At 43.2% G+C, this 20,572-nt stretch overlaps 1 protein-coding gene across 2 annotated transcripts in view; it reads left to right on the top strand.

Moving 5' to 3' along the window:
* The window catches only part of dync2h1 (dynein cytoplasmic 2 heavy chain 1), a 766,235-nt gene that overhangs the window by 385,845 nt on the left and 359,818 nt on the right, over positions 1-20,572 (top strand). For both annotated transcript variants that reach the window (XM_078545532.1, XM_078545531.1), the window contains exons 69-71: positions 1,702-1,836; positions 3,555-3,698; positions 7,079-7,168. In XM_078545532.1, coding sequence (XP_078401658.1) covers positions 1,702-1,836; positions 3,555-3,698; positions 7,079-7,168 — 369 coding nt within the window. The remainder of the gene's footprint in view (positions 1-1,701; positions 1,837-3,554; positions 3,699-7,078; positions 7,169-20,572) is intronic.

The following is a 20,572-nucleotide window of genomic DNA, read 5'->3' as shown; positions in this document are numbered from 1 at the left end:
TCAAGTCAGAAATCTACAAGCACCTAACAATCCGCAAACTGCCTTCACCAAAAGTGAATTAAAACTCTAATTGACCTTGTTACTGGAGCAATGATTTTAAAGGGAAAGGCTGAACATCACAACTGTGCACCCAGACACAGACTAGAAGTGAGATCACCTAGTGTAATCAACTAGGTGACCAACAAATATTTGTTAATGCCCTGTGTTTTTTTTAATACTGTACTGAAACCGTGCGGTGCAGTTTTGTCCATGAGCTTGGGCTTACATTTGTTGTATCTCATGTAATGGGCTTTTTTGTTACATTTTCCTCACTCTTGATCTCTTTGAATCATGTGATACCCTGATCTAACGGTTAGTAACTAGAACTGCTCTGTGCCTCTGCAAACGCTAGTAGGTAATTAGTTAATTGGAGTTGTGCAGGTGTGCTAAGGGTTGTTCATGCTCTGACTTTTCTTTCTGTCCAAGTGGGTAGATTCCTGAGCCTTGTCTCAGTGCACCCATTAGACAGTGTGATTGAGATTAATCGTTCAAGATATAAAGAAATTCAGACGTAAATTTGTATTCTGTTACTCTGTGCCGCTGGCACTGGAGCTCCAACATGCTGTGCTGTTACACTGCCATGAATGTTAATGTTACTTTCAGTGCCAATTTGGTTGAAAATCATAGTGTATTGGAGTATTGCCATCTACACCAGGAAAATGAAATAAGCAGGTTGAATGTCATTTCCAATGTGGCCATGGCAGTGGGAAGTTCCAGTTGAAGGCAAGATGAATGAAAGAAATCCAAGACAAATTTAGACTGCTCTTGTGTATCTGCTAATTGCGGGCTCGATCTGCCTTTAGTAGAGACCTGGGCTCAACTTTTTAGCTCAGCGGGTGGGTGCGTGCCCGACCTGACTGAACGTAAAATGATGCGCGATGACGTTGGGCGTGCATCCCGACATCATCGCGCGCTCGTGTGACATTTCAGTCGGCGGGTGCCACGCTGGAGTTGGCAGCATGCCCGCCAACAATTTAAAGGCCTGTTAAGGCCATTAAAAAGTTAATTAAAATAAATTTTTCACTACCCGTCCAACCTTATGGTTGGCGGGCAGGCGAAACGGCCAAACGGCCTTTATGTTTTTTTGGAAACCTCATCCACGGGTGGGATGAGGTTTCCAAAAGCAAATAAAAATAAAAGAACAGTTTTAAAATGTAATAAGTAACATGCCCCTGCTCACATGAGGGGACATGTTTCATTACATTTTTATTTTTTAAACTATATTTTTTCACACATCTTCACCTCCCTGAGGCAGAGAGCTGCCTCAGGGAGATTATATAGTGCACACATGTGTGAAGGTCGCGCTCACCCCACTCGCCCTCCTGCCCCCACCCTCACTGCTGCCGCTTGGGTTTAACGCTGGGTGAGCCTTAATTGACCTGCCAGTATGAAATAGCCTTCCGGGCCCGATCGTGGGCAGCGGTCGGCGGTCCACTCCCACCGAGCCCACATGCCAAGGGCAAAATTCTGCCCGAAATGTACAGGCTGATTTCTCAGTTCCTGAAAGAGCATAGAAGGAAAAGACTGACTTAAAAATTGACGGAATCTGTATGTGCATATTATTTCGATTGCAGTTTGTTCAAACCTACTTCTAATGCCAGTGAAATGGATGAGTGAAGTTCACAGAAATGAATTAAAATATGTAAATATCATTTTTCACAGAAACTGGCAACTTCCCAAGGAAATATATTGGAAAACAAAGGGCTCATAGAGTCACTCAATCAGACCAAGGCCAGCAGCGCACTAATCCAGGAATCCCTCAATGAATCGTTCAAATTACAAGTCTCTTTAGATCAGGTATTGTGGATTTTAAAAAAAAATGTTAAACAATTTGTGCAATTAAATTAAATAAAAAGCAAAGAATATAATCTGATAGTGGTATATATTTTATTCATTTTTTAATGAGCTTCAAAATGTTTACGTATGTTATTAGTAGTATAGTTTATATGTTTGATCATTTACAAGCATAATTATTGATCAACTACTGTTGTAGGTAAGTTCCTTTATTAATTTAAAAGATTTTTGAAAAAAGCAATGAAACAAAAAAAACAGCCTGCCAGCTCTCACCGCAGACACTCCCCATGTTCCATCTCATGTTGTCTACCCACTCCTGTGGACCCTTATACTCTCCATGCCAAACCATGCCCCTCTACCCACCCCCCCCCCCCATGGCAGAACACCTAAAATAAAGCCTGAAAATAACTCCTGGACACATTTATTTCACTGGACACATTTATTTCACTTCACCCAATTTAAAAATTACCCAGTTTCTTTCACTTTTCATAAAATTATGTAAGTATTCAACATAAATGTTTTAGATAGGGACGGATACAATAAATTAATAAAGGAACTTAACCACAACCATAGTTGATCAATATAACCCCCATGCCCCCACCTATTGCCCTTTGCCCTTACACCTAACATGCCAACTCACCATGGGCAGACCTCAGGACCCTTGATGAAATTAAATAAAATAAAGTTCTAAGTGTCTTTGCAGACTTAAAAAAAAACTCATAAAAACCCATTCACTTATATTTACATTCCCTCAGCTACATTTATATAAAAATAAACATTTCATTCAAGTGCTTAATCCCTTACAAAAACAAACACTGGAATTCATACTACCACTTCAAAGCTATTGACAGCTATTTGGAGCTGTCAATCAAACTGAAATGGAAGGCACCTCACTGTGATAATGGAAGGTTGTGAAATGAGTCATGCAGCACAAATCCAATAATGATAACCCTCAAGATTATGTCAACAGAGTGAAATAGAAAGCAATGTTTTTTTTTAGCACTCCAAACAGTTTTTTCAAAGATATAATCGGCAGGAGTTTTAAAGCCTTGACAACTTGATAGTTGCTTTTGATAGTTTTGTCAGTTCCTCTTGGCAGTTTTGACAGTTCCTCTTAATAGCTCTCTTGACCGTTCCAATGAGTTTGTGCACTTTTTATGCACATTCATGTCCACTTGTAACAATCCCAAAGGCAGCTTACCTCTCCCAAAGATGTCCTAGAATCATAATCAGAGGGGTATCCTACCTCCCCAAAAGGGTACTCCATTTCTCCAAAGGACTCCACAAAGTTTAGACCTGCTCCTACCAGGTTGGATCTGCACATGTCATGTTTCCCATTCCTGGCCAACGCAAATCAGACATGACTGGAGGCAGCTGCTGTTTTTATGGGCAGCTGCCTCCACAATATGCACATGTGCAAATCCCAACTTGGATCCAGACCCCTTGCTCCCCTCCGCCCCCCAGAGAAAAAGGTAGGTGCTGTGTTTGGGGTTGGGACTCTGTATTTCAGATTCTTCTGCAATTTTTGCAATGACAGAGAAACTCTCCATTGCTATGAAAATTAAGGCTTTATACTTCAACTTACGGTATTTTTTTCTCCCTTATTAATAAAACTAAGTTTCTTCATATGATTAACAGCCTGCCTTACTTTGGTGTTATACATTGCTGTCTGCGGAGGGCAGCAAAATATCATTGTTAATCATAATTTCTCTTTTTTGCAGGAGAGGGATGCATTTCTTCCACTTGCTGAAACTGCCAGCAAAATGTTCTTTATTATCACTGATTTATCCAAAATTAATAATATGTATCGCTTTAGTCTGTCAGCCTTTCTTAGGCTCTTTCAACGATCCTTACAGAACAGAAAGGTATGTCTTCAGCTCATCAGAATGCTTTAAAGCAGAACTTTTATCCATTACAATGACATAGCAAAGATGAGCAAATTGTTTACTCACTACCCAAACACAGACCTTAAAAAAATTCTTGCCATTGCACTGATTTGTCCATTTGGTAATTAGATTATTGTTTACATCACCAATAAAAGTTACCCTTACACTGCTGTAAATGGCCAAAATATAGTAAAACAGAGTAGTATTTTTTCAGTCTATAACCTATTCATCCTTTGTTTAATGTGCAATATGAAATTTTGGTTTAAGCTTAGTTAATTCATTGAGCTTTACACACCTATTAAAATGGATTGCAAATGAAAAGGGAGTCACTGCGCTTCCTGCCTCACTTTCTTATGTCCTTGCTTGGTGGAGGTTGGAAAGTAGCACTGCCTACAAGAAGTGGGACTAGGTGCTTATATTCAATCCCTTCAGATTTGAAGATATGAGAAGGAGTTTGCACCAACGCCAACAGGAAGACCATCTGGTTAAGGGCTTTCTGGCAGCTATTTTGGACAAATATCTGAATATTCAGAAACTCTTGGTACAATACTGCTGGTGCAGGTCTCCAATGGTGTATGTAAGCACTTCCAAGATGTGTTTCACTGACCGTGAATAATCAGAATGTTTGAATTTCTGCCCTGCTGTCTGTGTCAAGGAGCTAGAGAGAATGAGACATATATAAATAAGCATCCAGGAAGCCATCACAAAATGCTAATTTAATTGTTTACAGACGTCTCTTTTTAAAATCACCAGACCTGCCAGAAGTAGGATTTCCCCAATTAGTGCTGTCAAACCCTATCCTTGCCTTTTCAGCCTCTGCTGACAGATGCCAGGAATTTCATGAGTGAACTATATCTCACTTTCAATCTCAGTTGTGCTAAGCGTCAGGTTCACTCTCTCCGGTTTGGCCAAAATCCAGAGGGAACATCCCCCCCCCCCCTCACCTCCGAGTGGGGTGGGGGGGAGTGCAGCGCAAGCGAGCCTGCCATTTTACATAGGCGGGCCAATTAAGGCCCACCTAGCATGACCTGCGCCAGGAAGCACTATGCGCTCCCGGTGCGGGCGGGCGGGGGGGGGATTCCCTCAGCCGGGAGTGCGCTCTTTCGCGCATGTGTGCGAAAGAGCCCACAGATTTCCCTGAGGCAAAGTGCTGCCTTAGGGAGATTGGCTCCGATTTAAAACTTTGAATAAAGGTTAGAAAAAAAACTTCCCTGTCATGTCCCCTTGTGTGAGTCACATGAGTTGGGACATGTCTATAACTTTTATTGTAAAATATTCTGCATTTTTTAAAATCACTGATGAAACCTCATCCCGCCTGTGGATAAGGTTTTATGTTTTTTCACAAGCCCGCCTGGGGTCCCGGTCTGCCCGCCAACCTTAAGGTTGGATCGGCAGGTCCATTAATGAGTTCAATTGGTTTTTTAATGGGCTTAATGGGCCATTGACAGGTCGGTGGGCGTGCATCCAAATCGGGTGCACGCTCGCCGAACTGACAATCTAAATGACGTGGGGTGACGTTGGTACGCATGCCCGACGTCACCTCGAGTCATTTTACACGTTGGCAAACTGGCCCTGCCCCCGCTCGCCGACCAGAAGATGCTGCTCCAGGTATACCTTCCACAGTGGCCAGGCTTAACGTTGGCGGGCAGGCCAGGAGCCCCAGCGGGCTCCAGATTATACATGAAACTTCATCCACTGCCGGGATGAAGTTTCATGCCTGTTTTTAAAAAATTTAATAAACTTTGTGTTTCTTATTAACATGTCCCATCTCGTGTGACATTGTCACAAGAGGGGGACATGTTAATAATTTTAATATTTCTCTATTTTTTGACTTTTCTGACCAGTCAGTAAGCTCCCTGAGACAGCACTTTGCTGCAGGGAGCAGTGCGCTCTTTGCGTGTGGAAGAGCGCACTTTGACAGATGGGGATTCCCCCCACCCTGCACAAGAAGCGCATAGCGCTTCCTGTTGGGCAGGCCGCTGGGCGGGCCTTAATTGGCTGCCCACTCAAAAAGGCGACGGGCCCTGTTTCGGTGGCGGGGGTTGGCTGTACGCCCGCTGCCAAGCCGGTGGGGCCCGCCCGCCATCCAAAGGCAAAATTCTGCCTAGTGAATCAAACTCCAGAACCTCCACTTGAGTTCTTAAAAATGCTAAGACCATCTTCATTGATACCCAAACCCAGTGCCATCGTTCAATGCTGTTGAAAGCCAGGATCATCCCATTCCTACCAAAGAGCAGGATTACTCCCAAGTGCAGTTGAACCCTATTCCTTGCCCTTCCAGCACTGCTAGCTACCAGATATCTACCTCTGGCCCATTTTCTGTGTTTTCTCAGCTTTCTAACAGAAACTAAAAATAAAATACAAAGAAATAGATATAAAGTAATTCACACTATAATGGATAGAGTTGTGGAATTCAATCCCCAAAGCAACAAGGAAGGTTCCAGTATGCCATTTAATAAAAAATAGAATTTGACATATTCAGACACTGTAATTTAGTACCTTGTGCAATCCACTAAATGACAGAAACAGTTATAATGTAATATAGCAGGAAATTTTCTTGCTCACTGTGCACAGGACAATGGGAGATGAACTTGTATTAGAATAAATGGTGGGCAGGATTTTCCCCTCGGCAATTTGGGTCGGGACCTGCTCGCCGAGGGGAAAATGACGCGGGATGACGTTGGGAGGAATCTCCGACGTCATCCCAGTCCCTTTAAATTTTTAGGAAGGCGGGCGGACAGCTGATTTCGCCAACTGAGGCCATTGACAGGCTAGTTAAGATAATTAAAGACCTGCCCGTCCAATCTTAAGGCTGGTGGGCAGGCCAAGAGCTCCAGTGGGCTCCAGATTATTCATGAAACTTCATCCACTGGCAGGATGAAGTTTCATGTCCGTTTTTTAAAAATGTAATAAATTTTAAGTGTTTATTATTAACATGTCCCATCTCGTGTGACATTGTCACATGAGGGGGACATGTTAATAATTTTAATATTTTTCTAATTTTAGACTTTACTTACCTGTCAGTAAACTCCCTGATGCAGCACTTTGCCTCAGGGAGCAGTGCGCGCATGCGCGAAAGAGCGCACTTTGACAGATGGGGATTCCCTCCACCTCCCTGCACAGGAAGCGCATAGCGGTTCCTGTCGGGCAGGCCTTAATTGACCCACCCACTCAAAATGGTGGCAGGCCCTGTTTCGGTGGCGGGGGTCGGCTGTCCACCCGCCACCGAGCCGGTGGGGCCCGCCCACCATCCGAGGGCAAAATTCTGCCCGATAAGTATGTGTATTTATACTAAAGTGATATAAAGTGAGGCTGGCTAATTTTAAATTCAAATATATTTGTGTATCATTATCCAACAGGATTCTGAAAACACAGATATCCGAATTACAACTTTGATTGGTACCCTGAAAACTTCGGTATATGAATATATTTGTTGTTCATTATTTAAGGTAAGAGTAACCATGGCAGGTGTATTGTTTGATTAGAAAGAACAGTTGTGTAATTTTAGACATCTGGGCCTTGGCATACTTGTTTTCTAACCATTTAGTTTTGGGTATTATCCTCATCATTTTAGTTGCCTGAATGCTATATAAATAGTTTACTGGCTAGAAGGCGAGCACTGACTTATTAATGAAAACTATCAAAATATCCATTTCCTGCTAGTATTTCTGACCTTGATAATTTGGCTTGTTCTGGGATAGATGGAGACTTATGAGAGGTGTTAATCTACAGAAACTTCCCTTAACAATTAATCTTCCATTGATTTGGGGTTGTGCCCATTAAGACTATTTTCCCCAGGGAGTACCAGGACAGTGGTTTTGTCCAGCACAGCACAATATTGGCAGCTAAATATCACAAATATGTTTCAGCTCCCAAACTAAAAATGGAGAACTCAACTGGGGCCTGACTAATTTTAAATTAAAACGTATTTGTGTATCATTGTAGTGCCTTTGGTACTTGTGTGATGGCACCAGAGTCTCTTTCCTTAATATTTAATCTTAATCCATTCACTCAAATTAGCCTCATGACAAGTTCAACAACTTCAGACCATGGACTCTCTCCTCTATCTTTACCCCTTTTTAAATCCTTTTTTCAAATTTATTTTTATTTATTTATTTTTATTCATTTTTTAAAAGTCATTTTTCCCAACCACCTCCTTCCCCACCCCCCACTTGTTTCTATGTTTTCTTTCAGAGTGCTGACCCTTTTCCCACCATTACCACATTCTGCTTTCTTACCTTTATGCCACTATCAGCACCTTCTATAGTCTTCATCACTACTATTAACACTCCCTTTGTCTTATATCCATGACCACTTTGTCAATCCCTCCTTAGCCCCCACCTATCGCTGACCTTCTATCTTGTTTCACCTGCTCCATCCCCATTAAACAGTATAAATTCATAAGAACATAAGAAATAGGAGCAGGAATAGGCCATTTGGCCCCTCAAGCCTGCCCCGCCATTCAATAAGATCATGACTGATCTGCCCCAGGCCTCAACTCCTCTTTCGTGCCAGCTCCTCATAGCCCTCAACTCCCCGATATTTCAAAAATCTATCTACCTCCTCTTTAAATACTTTCAATGATCTAGCCTCCATAACTCTCTAGCGTAGAGAATTCCAGACATTCACTACTCTCTGAGAGAAGAAATTGCTTCGCATCTCAGTTTTAAATGAGTGTCCCCTTATTCTGTAACTATGCCCCATAGTTTGAGATTCCCCCACTAGTGGAAACATCTCAACATCTACCCTGTCAAGCCCCCTCAGAATCTTGTACGTTTCAGTAAGATCACCCTTCATTCTTCTAAACTCCAATGAATAAAGGCCTAACCTGTTTAGCCGTTCTTGATAAGTCAACCCCTTCATCCCAGGAATCAGCCTAGCGAATCTCTTTTGAATTGCCTCCAATGCCTTAAATACGGTGACCAAAACTGTACACAGTATTCCAGGTGCGGTCTCACTAACACCCCTGTACAGTTGTAACAAGACTTCCCTACTTTTAAACTCCAACCCCTAGCAATACAGGCCAAAAGTCCATCTGCCTTCTTAAATACTTGTTGCACCTGCATGCTAACTTTGTGTTTCATGCAAAAGAACACCCAGACCCCTTTGTATGTTGCGCTGTTTTAGAGTCTGTCTCCATTTAAATAATAGCCTGCCTTTTGATTTTTCCTACCAAAGTGCATGACCTCACACTTTGCTACATTAAACTCCATCTGCCAAGTTTTTGCCCACTCACTCAACCTATCTATATCCCCTTGCAGATTGCTTGTGTCCTCATCACAACATGCCCTCCCACCTATTTTTGTATCATCGGCAAATTTGGATACATTACACTCTGCCCCGTCCTCCAAGTCATTAATATAGATAGTAAATAATTGAAGTCCTAGAACTGATCCTTGTGGCACTCCACTAGTTACGTTATTCCAACCTGAAAAAGACCCATTAATCCTGACTCTGTCTTCTGTGTGTTAACCAATCCTGAATCTATGCTAATACATTACCCCAATATCTTGAGCTCCTATCTTGTGCAATAACCTTTTATGTGGCACCTTATTAAATGACTTCTGGAAATCCAAATACACAACATCTATCGGTCCCTCTTTATCAACTCTGCTTGTTATATCCTCAAAGAACTGTAGCAAATTTGTCAAACATGATTTCCCTTCCACAAAACCATGTTGACTAAGCTTTTCTAAATATCCTGACAATTCGAGAGCTCATTATTTAGGTCAACCATCATTGGTAATTTACTGTTGATTACTCAATAATCTTCCAATAATTACTTTACAAAGGCCAATTCTTCAGGATGGAAGTGACCAGGTACTAATTAAAAGAATAAATCTACCCAATGAACTGCAGAGGTAATACCATGGCGATAGAAATAAACTATATTTATGCATTACGCTTTATCACACTTCAACAATTTCCCTAGGCGTTTCATTTGAACAATTTTGACGTGGTACTTACTGCGTTTATACAGGCCATTGTGGCAACTGTTTTACGCAAAGCAACTTGGGTATGGTAGCATGGTGGTTATGTGACATGTGACGATCCCAGTAAAGATTGATAACTTTTATAAAAAAATTCGAACTTCCAATTGATAGCTGACAAAACGACAAATCAAGATTTCATGTTTTAAAACTGTTACTATAACAAATGATTAAAACAAAACCAGTAACTAAATGCTATTTTCATTTTTAGACTGCTTATACCTTAAACTACAGAAGGGAACATTCCCCTTTTATACTAATCATACATCAAACTCTTCACAGAATTACAACCCTTATAGCAAACAGTCCACTGTTGCTCCCAGCTTCCAACGGGTTCCCATATCCTATTTTGCCGAGTAGTAACTTTGAGTGACTGCCTCTAAGCGCTTTCCTCAGTTTTTGGAGTTTCTTCAATTCACAACCAACAGTAAAACCTGTTCTGATCCTTGGCCCTGACCAGGCCAGGACGCATTTCCTAGAATTCTGAAGTGACTGCTGGCTGTATCTCTTTGACTAGAGACCATGTCCCTCCCATATTCAGCTGTGGTAGCTCGCAAAGCCTCAACATTCTCTTCCCACTGCTCACCATGTAGAACTGCTGGCTGTCTGTGAAATTCATTGATTTGTAGGGAAGCCTGATATCAAAAATGGCTTCCTCTGCCCTCTACTCCATGGCATTGGGTAATACATGAGCATTACATCCTGATAGATAGCTTATTAGCTATTTTTGACCCCAATTCCCTTTCATCTCAGACAGTTTAGCACAACTGTTTACAACCCGATACTTTTGATACCTTTCTCGGACTTTAAGAGATTCAGAGTCTATCCACTGTGAACTCAGAGTGTTGCCATTGTCTCCAAATACGAACACCTCACATCATTACCCCAGTAACGCAATCTGGGCCTCCCTTTGATCTTGAACTGCCCGGGCCTGTTGTCAAGCAGACTTCAGAACAGGTCACATGACCCCCTCCATTTTACCTTAACTTACAGACACAGTTCCAAAACATCATAACCTTATAAACTTCATAATTGTAACAGACTGACTATCAATCCATGGACCTGGAGTGATGACCTGGAGCAATGAGTTTAGATCCCTTTACAGCAGCTGGAATATTTAAATTCAGTTAATTAAATGAAAATCTGGAACAACAAGCTAACATAAGTAATGTTGACTCTGAAACTACTGGATTGTCTTAAAAATCCATCTTGTTCATTAATATCCTTAGACCCATGGTAATATGTTTGACTCTTAACTGTCCTCTGGAATGGTCTAGGAAGCCACTCAGTTGTATCTAACTGTTAGGAAAATGTCTAATAAGAAAAGAAAAATGTATGGCAACCTGGCATTGATGGGCATGAGACATGACAAAGGCACACCCAGCCCTGTCAACCCTTCCTCACAAGCAACTGAGACCCTGTGCTAAGATATGGAGAGGCGTCCTGCAGATTAATTAAGCAATAGCCTTACATAGTCATACACCCAGAATCATACCCTTCAGCCAACATCCCAGACTCATCCATCACTATCCCTGAGTACACTCTTTCCCACAGGCAGAACAGACCACTAGTGGTTTCAGCACAGTCGTGTATAGTTAGGAGAGGGTGGCCCTGGAGACCTTCAACATTGATTCCAGAACCCATGTCTCAGTGCATCAGGTTAAACATGGGCAAATAAACCTCCTACTGATTATCATCTTCTGCCCTCCATCAGCTGATGAAGCAATAATCCTCCATGTAGAACAACAACTTTTCTTTATTTGTTCATGGGATATGAGCATCATAGACAGGGTCAGCATTTATTGCCTATCCCTAATTGCTCTCGAGAAGCTGATGGTAAGCAGCCACCTTGAACCGCTGCTGTTCATGTGGTGAAGGAGCACCCACACTGCTGTTAAGGATGGAGCTCCAGGATTTTGTTCCAGTGACAGTGAAGTAATGATAATATACTTCCAAGTCAGCATGGTGTGTGGCTTGGATGGGAACTTGCAGATGGTGGTATTACCATGCATCTGCTGGCCTTGTCCTATAGTAGAGGTCACAGTTTGGAACGTGCTGTTGAAGGAAGCTTGGCAAGTTGCTGCAGTGCATCTTGAATATTGTACACATGACTGCCACTGTGTGCTGGTGGTGGAGCAAGTAAATGTTTAAAGTGGCGGATGTGAAGCCGATCAAGCAGGCTGCTTTGTCCTGGATTATGCCAAGATTAGTCAAAAAGAAAAGGGAAGAATTCGTAAGGGCTAGAAGGCTGGGAACAGATGAAACCCATGGAGAATATAAAGAAAGTAGGAAGAAACTTAAGCAAAGAGTCAGGAGGGCTAAAATGGGTCATGAAAAGTCACTGGCAACCAGGATTAAGGAAAATCCCAAGGCCTTTTATACATATGTAAAAAGCAAGAGGGTAGCCAGGGAAAGGGTAGGCCCACTCAGGGACAGAGGTGGGAATCTGTGTGTGGAGCCAGAAGAAATGGGAGAGATACTAAATGAATACTTCTCATCAGTATTCACCAAAGAGAAGGACTTAGCGGTCGATTTGTCTAGGGTAGAGTGTGTAGATAGTCTGGATCATGTTGAGATCAAAAAAGAGGAGGTGTTAGGCGTTTTGAAGAATATTAAGGTGGATAAGTCCCCAGGGCCAGATAGGATCTACCCCAGAGTACTGAGGGAGGCAAGGGAGGAGATTGCTGGGGCCTTGACAGAAATCTTTGTATCCTCACTGGCTATGGATGAGGTCCCAGAGAACTGGAGAAAGGCCAATGTTGTTCCATTGTTTAAGAAGGGTAGCAGGGATAATCCAGGAAATTACAGGCCGGTGAGCCTTACGTCAGTGGTAGGGAAATTATTGGAGAAGATTCTTCGTGACAGGATTTACTACCATTTGGAATCAAATGGGCGTATTAGTGAGAGGCAGCATGGTTTTGTGAAGGGGAGGTCATGTCTCACTAACTTGATTGAGTTTTTCGAGGAAATGACAAAGATGATCGACGATGGAAGGGCAGTGGTTGTTATATACATGGATTTCAGTAAGGCCTTTGACAAGGTCCCTCATGGCAGACTGGTACAGAAGGTAAAGTCGCACGGGATCAGAGGTGAGCTGGCAAGATGGATACAGAATTGGCTTGGTCATAGAAGACAGAGGGTAGCAGTGGAAGGGTGCTTTTCTGAATGGAGAGCTGTGACTAGTGGAGTTCCGCAGGGATCAGTGCTGGGACCTTTGCTCTTTGTAGTATACATAAACGATTTGGAGGAAAATGTAACTGGGTTACTTAGTAAGTTTGCAGACGACACTAAGGTTGGAGGAGTTGAGGATAGTGAAGAAGATTGTCAAAGGATATAACGGGATATAGATCAGTTGGAGACTTGGGTGGAGAAATGGCAGATGGAGTTTAATCCGGACAAATGCGAGGTAATGCAGGCAGGAATTATGCAGTAAATGGCAGAACCCTTAAGTGCATTGACGGGCAGAGGGATCTGGGTGTACAGGTCCACAGGTCACTGAAAGTGGCAACGCAGGTGGATAAGGTAGTCAGGAAGGCATATGGCATGCTTGCCTTCATTGGCAGAGGCATTAAGTATAAAAGCTGGGAAGTCATGCTGCAGCTGTATAGAACCTTGGTTAGGCCACACTTGGAATATTGCGTGCAATTCTGGTCGCCACATTACCAGAAGGATATGGAGGCATTGGAGAGGGTGCAGAGGAGGATGCTGCCTGGTCTGGAGGTTATTAGCTATGAGGAGAGGTTGGAGAAACTCGGATTGTTCTCACTAGAGCGACGGAGATTGAGGGGCGACTTGATAGAAGTTTACAAAATTACGAGTGGCATGGACAGAGTGGATAGTCAGAAGCTTTTTCCCAGGGTGGAAGAGTCAAATACTAGGGGACATAGATTTAAGGTGAGAGGAGAAAACTATAGAGGAGATGTTCAGGGCAAGTTTTTTACTCAGAGGTTAGTGAGTGTCTGGAATTCGTTGCCAGAGGAGGTGGTGGAAGCAGGTACGATAGTGGTGTTTAAGAGGCAGCTTGACAAATACATGAATAGGATGGGAATAGAGGGATACGGACCCCGGAAGTGCAAAATGTATTAGTTGACGGGCAATTTGATCGGCGCAGGCTTGGAGGGCCGAAGGGCCTGTTCCTGTGCTGTACTTTTCTTCTTTGTTCTTTTTGAGTGTTGTTGGAGCTGCTCTCATCCGGGCAAGTGGGGAGTGTTTCATCACATTCCTGACTTGTGCCTTATGGATAGTGGACAGGTGTTGGGGAGTCATGTGGTGAGTTACTCACTGCTGAATTCCCTGGCGGCCTCCCAGCAGCTCCATGCTATGGCCCATGGTAGAGACCCCCTGGCAGCAGTGGCTGCCCCTATGGCAACGGCAGTGCTTGTGCCCCATGAAGCCTCACCATTGCCCCCCCCCCCCCCCCCCACCGATTGCTGGGGCCTGCCTACCTGGCGCCCGTGTCCCCCGACCCCACTTCCCCTTCTTCGAAGGTGCCTCAGCCATTTAGATGCCCTCTCCTCACTGCTGCAGCCTCAGCACTGACCACCACTAACAGGATGCAGCTGAAGCTGTGGAGCTGCCAGCCCTCTAATTGGGTCAGAAGCTCTTGGGGGTGGCTCTTAGCCCATAATTGGTGGCCCAGTGGCGGCCTCTGAATTGGCCACCGCTGGGAATATGCCTCCCCAGGTCCTGCTGGCAGCCTAAATGGGGTCGCCTCCCATTTTTGGATCTGGTGTAGGGTTGCATAAGGCTTCTGCCGCCGAGGCAAAATTCCGTCCACCGTATCAGTATCCTTACAGTGCAGAAGGAGGCCATTCAGCCTATCAAGCCCACACTGGCTCTCTGAAAGAGCATTCTAGCTAGTCCTACTCCCCTGCCTTATCTCTGTAGCATTGCACATTCTCTCTTTTCAGGTAGCAATCCAATTCCCTTTTGAATATCTCAATCAAACCTGCCTCCACCACCCTTTCAGGAAGTTTGTTCCAGACTCCAAACACCCTCTGGGTGAAAAAAATTTTCCTCGCATCACATTTACTCTTTTGCCAGTTATTTTGAATCTGTGCTCTCTAGTTCTTGATGTTCTCTTGAGTGAACAGTTTCTCACTATTTACCCTGTCCATACCCCTCAGGATCTTGAATACCTCTATCAAGTCTCCTCTCAGCCTTCTTTTCTCCAGGGATAAGCGTCCCAACCTCTCCAATCTATCCTCATAGCTACAGTTCTTTATCCCTGGAATCATTCTTGTGAATCTCCTCTGCATTCTTTCCAATGCCTTCATACTCTTCCTCAAGTATGGCGACCAGAACTGGATGCACTACTCTAGATGAGTCCTAACTAGTGTCTTATACAAGTTCAACATGACTTCCTTACTCTTGAACTCAATGCCCCTATTAATAAAACCTAAGATACTATATGCTTTATTAGCTGCTCTCTCAACATGACCTGCCATCTTCAATGACCTATGTACATATACACTGAGCTCTCTGTTTCTGCACCCCTTTAGAGGTTCTCCCTTTATTTTATACTGTCTCACCATATTTTTCCTGCCAAAATGAATCACCTCACTCTGCATTGAACTTCATCTGCCGCTTGTCTGCCCAATCTACCAACACATCTATGTCCTTTTGAAGTTCAACACTATCCCCATAACAACTGACAACATTTCCAATCTTCACATCATCTGAAAATTTTGAAATTATGCCATGCACACCACAGTCTAGGCCATTAATATATCTTCAGGAAGAGCAAGGGTCCCACCACTGACCCCTGAGGAACTTTACTACAAACCTTCCTCCAATCTGAAAATCAACCATTTATCACTACGCTCTGTTTCCTGTCACTCAGTCAATTTCTTATCCAAGTGCCTACTTTCCCTTTTATTCCATGACCTAGAATTTTGTTCACAAGCCTGTTGTGTGGCACTGTATCAAATGCCTTTTGAAAATCCATATACACCACATCAACAGTGTTTCCCTTATCAACCTTCTCTGTTACCTCCTCAAAAAAACTCCAGCAAGTTGGTTAAACATGATTTTCCCTTAATGAATCCATGCTGGCTTTCCTTAATTATCCTGCACTTGTTTAAGTAACTATTGATTTTATGCCGTACTATAGTTTTCAGAAGTTTCCCTACCACTGAGGTCAAACTGACTGGTCTGTAGTTGCCAATTTTACCCTTGCACCCCTTTTTGAACATGGATGTAACACTCACAATCCTCCATTCCTCTGGCACCTCCCCTGTGTCTAAGAAAGACTGGAAAATTATCACTAGAGCCTCTGCAATTTCCACTCTCACTTCCCTCAGTACCCTTGGATGCATCTCATCCGGTCCTGTTACCTTATCTATTTTAAGTAAAGATAGCCTTTCCAACACCTCCTTCCTCTCGATTGCAAGTTCTTCTAGTATACCAGTTACCTCCTCTCTCACCTCGGCCTGGGTTACAAAACTCTTGTTTTGTAAAGACAGATGCAAAGTACTCGTTCAACACCTCCACCATTTCTCCAGTCTCCACATGCAAGTCCCCTTTTTTTGTCCCTAATCGGCCCTACTCTTCCTTTTACCACCCTTTTAGTATTTACATGATTATAGAAGGCCTTGGGATTCCCTTTTATGTTCGCTACCAGCATCTTTTCATGTTCTCTCCTTGCTTTTCTTATTAGTTCCTTCACTTCTCCTCTGGTCCTTCTATAATCAGCCTGATTCTGCATTGCATTTTCTACCTGTCATCTGTCGTACGCGCACTTCTTCCTTTTCATCTTTACCTCTACCTATATTGTCATCCAGGGCACTCTGGATTTATTTCTCCTACCTTACGCCTTCAAGGGAATATACCTTGACATTGCCTGCAATACTTTTTCTTTGAAGCCGGCCCATTGTTCAGCCACCATCTTTGTCCAACACACTCAATTCGGATGTATTCTCATCCCATCAAAGTTGTCTTTCCCCCAGTTAATTATCCCTGCTCTGGATTGTTCCTTGTCCTTTTCCATGATTAACCTAAACCTCATGATACAATGGCCACTATCCCCTAGAAGCGCTCTCACTGATATTTGATCCACTTGGGCCAACTCGTTTCCCAGAACTAGGTGCAAAAGTACATGTCCTCTTTTTAGTCTGGAAACATACTGCTGCAGAAAATTATCTTTAACAGATTCCAGGAACACTCACACCCCCTCCCCTTATCCCCTTTGTACTATTCCTATCCCAGTCTATATTTGGATAATTGAAGTCCCCCATTATGATTACTGTACACTTCTTGCACCTCTTTGTAATTTATTTGCAAATTTGTTTCCCCATATCCCTTCCACTGGTTGGTGGTCTATATACTACACCAATCCAATTTTGACTCAAACTGCAAAGTAAGGTGCAGTTAGTTCTATAAATTTGGGCTGGTCACTTTAGGTTTGTTTTGACACTCAAATTATTTCAGTTTGGAACTAGCAACTGTCGATGAAAATAAAACAAAAGTCAAAACTGCATTGTTTTCGCCTGCTGTGGCATGGTCATTCAATACATACAAGGGATAGTCATTTGGCAGTACAGAACTTGAATATTGCTGAAAAATGAGACACGTCAAAGCTTTTCGTCTTGCACTCATTAGGACACTTTGCAGGAACACCAATATAAGGGGAAAACAACAATTTATACTGTATGTGAAGAGAGTGATTTGTTTGCAAGTGGCGTTGTCATTGGAGAGTGCACCAATGGTGACTGACAGTTAACTGCCAAGCATTGTTTGAAATTTAAACCAGGCAGCTTGATCCTGATTGGCCAACGCAAGACATTGCCCTGAGCAATGAGTCAGCGAATGGCTGTCACTTATTTTGTTTAGTTGAAATAGGCGCAATGTGTGCACATGTTCTTTCTGTTTGCAAAGAACAGGGCCCTTCAGGCAAGCCAGGAAGTTCACTGGTAGTGCACTTAGTAAGACTGCGTTTCGAAAACCCAAACATCCACCTTTTCAAATCAAACAAAAGATACAAACATCCCCTTTTTCCCAGTGAACAAAAGACACATTTGCATGCATGATCCTGTGTGACTGGAGTTACCCAGGTTACTGACCATACACCCACTGTTCTCATGCATTAACAACTGTTTGTTCTATTAGTGAGTCACTGCACATGTATTGTGCGCACAGTCTTTAAACTGTGCAGTCGATTCAATTCCTTGATGGCTTGCATGGGTATGCGTCAGCATCTCATCTCTCACCTCCTCAGGGATGCTGACTCTATTTCCTTTGTACAAGATGCCATCTTAGGCCATCAACTCATCTCAGTGTGCCCAATATGCTCTTGTGACCACAGTTGTGTCCTTGATGCTCTCAGGCCATCCTTTCATCATTACTTCTTGTAGTGATTGTAGAATTGCATCTTATCTGCACTGGAGTGCTGTGTTTGGCTGCAGTAGAGTGCTTCAGTTGGAGATTGGTGACTGAGGGAGTTTAAGGGTTAAATTAAGGGTTAAATTCTATCGAAAGTCTAATCTTTCTTTAATTTAGCAATTCATTAAAAGTGGCTGTTAGGGTTGGAAGAAGGTGAGTTATAGTCCAGCCTTAAAACAGGGTACATACAGGCTAAGCTTGCAGCTGCAACTAGTTAATTAAATAACAGGCTTAATCAGGTTTTCAGAGGCTAGGTTCAGAGAGTATAAAAGTAGGCTATCTGAAAGTGCTGTCTTAGTCTGTACTAGAGTGCTGTGTTTGGCTGCAGTAGAGTGCTTCAGTTGAAGTTTGGTGGCTGAGGGAGTTCAGTGAGGAGGGAGGAGGTGCTCTTTTCCCTTTCTACCTTTCCTCAGAAAGAAGAGCAGCTGCATTAGTAAGTAGGACCTGGTGAGTAAATTAGAAAAGTGTAATATTTTTAAATAAGTTGCTCTACTTGGATTTAACTGAGAAGCACCAGGAATAAGGGAAATTTAGGGCCAATACAGTAAAGTAATATAAATAATCCAAAGTAGATTAAAGTCAGTGCAAGGGAAGTAGAATTAAGACATGGCAGAAATAGGAAGATAAGACAGATGAATGTGTGGTTGGACAGATGGTGCAGGAGGGAAGGCTTTGGATTCCCGGGACACTGGGCTCTGGGGCAGATGGCAACTGTACAAGCCAGATGGGTTGCATCTGAACAGAGCCGGGACTGAGTTCCTTGCGGGGCGTTTTGCTAGTGCTGTTGGGGAGGTTTAAACTAATGAACTCAGCAGGGGTGTGGGAACCAGGAGAGAATATCAGAAAGTAATACCAGGGTGCACGGAATGCTGGGAGAGGCAGCTAGCACTAAAATAGAGAACAGTACGTTAATGGATGGAGTCAGAGTAAGGGAGCAATTAATTAAGTCTAAATCAGGGTTACACTGCATGTATGTGAATGCATGGAATATAGTTAATAAAATTGGGGATAGATTGCCTTGTGGGATTATGATATATTGTGGTGATAATGGAGACCTGGCTTAAGGAAGGGCACATCTGGCTGTTAAATATTCCTGGTTACAAGGTGTTCAGAAAAGATAGGAGAGGGAAAAAAGATGGAGGGGTGATGTTTTTGGTTAAGGAGAGTATAACAGTACTGGAGAAAGAGAATGTGTCACAGGATTCAAGAACAGAATCAATTTGGCTAGAGCTAAGGAATAAGAATTGTGCAATTACATTGTTCAGTGTAACGTATAGACCACCAGCTAGTGGGAAGGATATAGAGGAACAAATCTGCAAGGAAATTACAGAGAGGTGTAACATCATAGAGTAGTTATAATGGGAGACTTTAATTTTACCTAGTTCTAGAGCAGCCTCGAGTCCACAGCAGGTGGCACTCGGGAGTCTGCCAGGGGCACACGGGCATCCATAGATATAAGGACCAGTAGCTGGACACCCTGGGGCCATCCAACCAGCTGACTCCGGCAGTGTCCAGCTCAAACGGCCGAGGAGGCCACAGCAGGCATCCCAGAGCAGGCTGGGGCCCTCCAAGTATCAGCCCTCTAGAGGACTCCCGCCAAAGTTGTCACAGATAACAGGGCGTAGCAATTAGCAGGCTGCCTCCACCTCCACTGTAGATATTGGGGAAGCACCAAGACATAGCGGTAGGGCTTGGAAGACAAAATAATATTAGGATCAGATCGATGGCACGGGTGTTAAATACACGCATTAATGTTCACAGATGCAAATATAATAACACTCATTTCAAATATCCTCTTGCGCATGCCTCCTCTTTATGATCAGCTGTGTTGTTGTCAATAATGTGCAACACCAGGGTCTCTCCCCCACCTTATCATAGAACCATAGAAAAGCTACAGCACAGAAGGAGGCCATTCGGCCCATCTTGTCCATGCCAGCCCGAGGACATTCAGGTGCCCTTTCTAATCCCACCTTCCTGCACCCAGCCCATAGCCCTGCAGCTTACAGCACTTAAGGTGCAGATTCAGGTACTTTTTAAAAGAGTTCAGAGTTTTTGCCTCTGCCACCAACTTGGGCAGCGAATTCCAGGACACCCACTACCCTCTGCGTAAAAAAGTTCTTCCTCATGTCCCCCCTACACCTTCTGCCACTTATCTTGAATCTATGTCCCCTGGTCCTAGAATTCTCCACCAAGGGAAACAATTTTATCCTGTCCACTCTATCTATTCCCCTCATAATTTAGTATGCCTCAATCAAGTCACCTCTCAGCCTTCTTTGTTCTAAGAAAAATAACCCCAACCTATCCAATCTCTCCTTGTAGCTACACTTTTCTAACCCTGGCAACATTCTTGTAAACCTCTTCTGCACTCTCTCCAGAGCTATTACGTCCTTCCTGTAATGTGGTGACCAGAACTGCACACAATACTCCAGTTATGGCCTCACCAGTGTTTTATACAATTCCAACATTATATCCTTACTTTTATAT

The sequence above is a fragment of the Cetorhinus maximus genome, chromosome 7, assembly GCF_964194155.1.
Source record: "Cetorhinus maximus chromosome 7, sCetMax3.hap1.1, whole genome shotgun sequence".
In the NCBI taxonomy this organism is placed as follows: Eukaryota; Metazoa; Chordata; class Chondrichthyes; order Lamniformes; family Cetorhinidae; genus Cetorhinus; species Cetorhinus maximus.
This window is presented reverse-complemented; position numbering and strand designations above follow the sequence as displayed.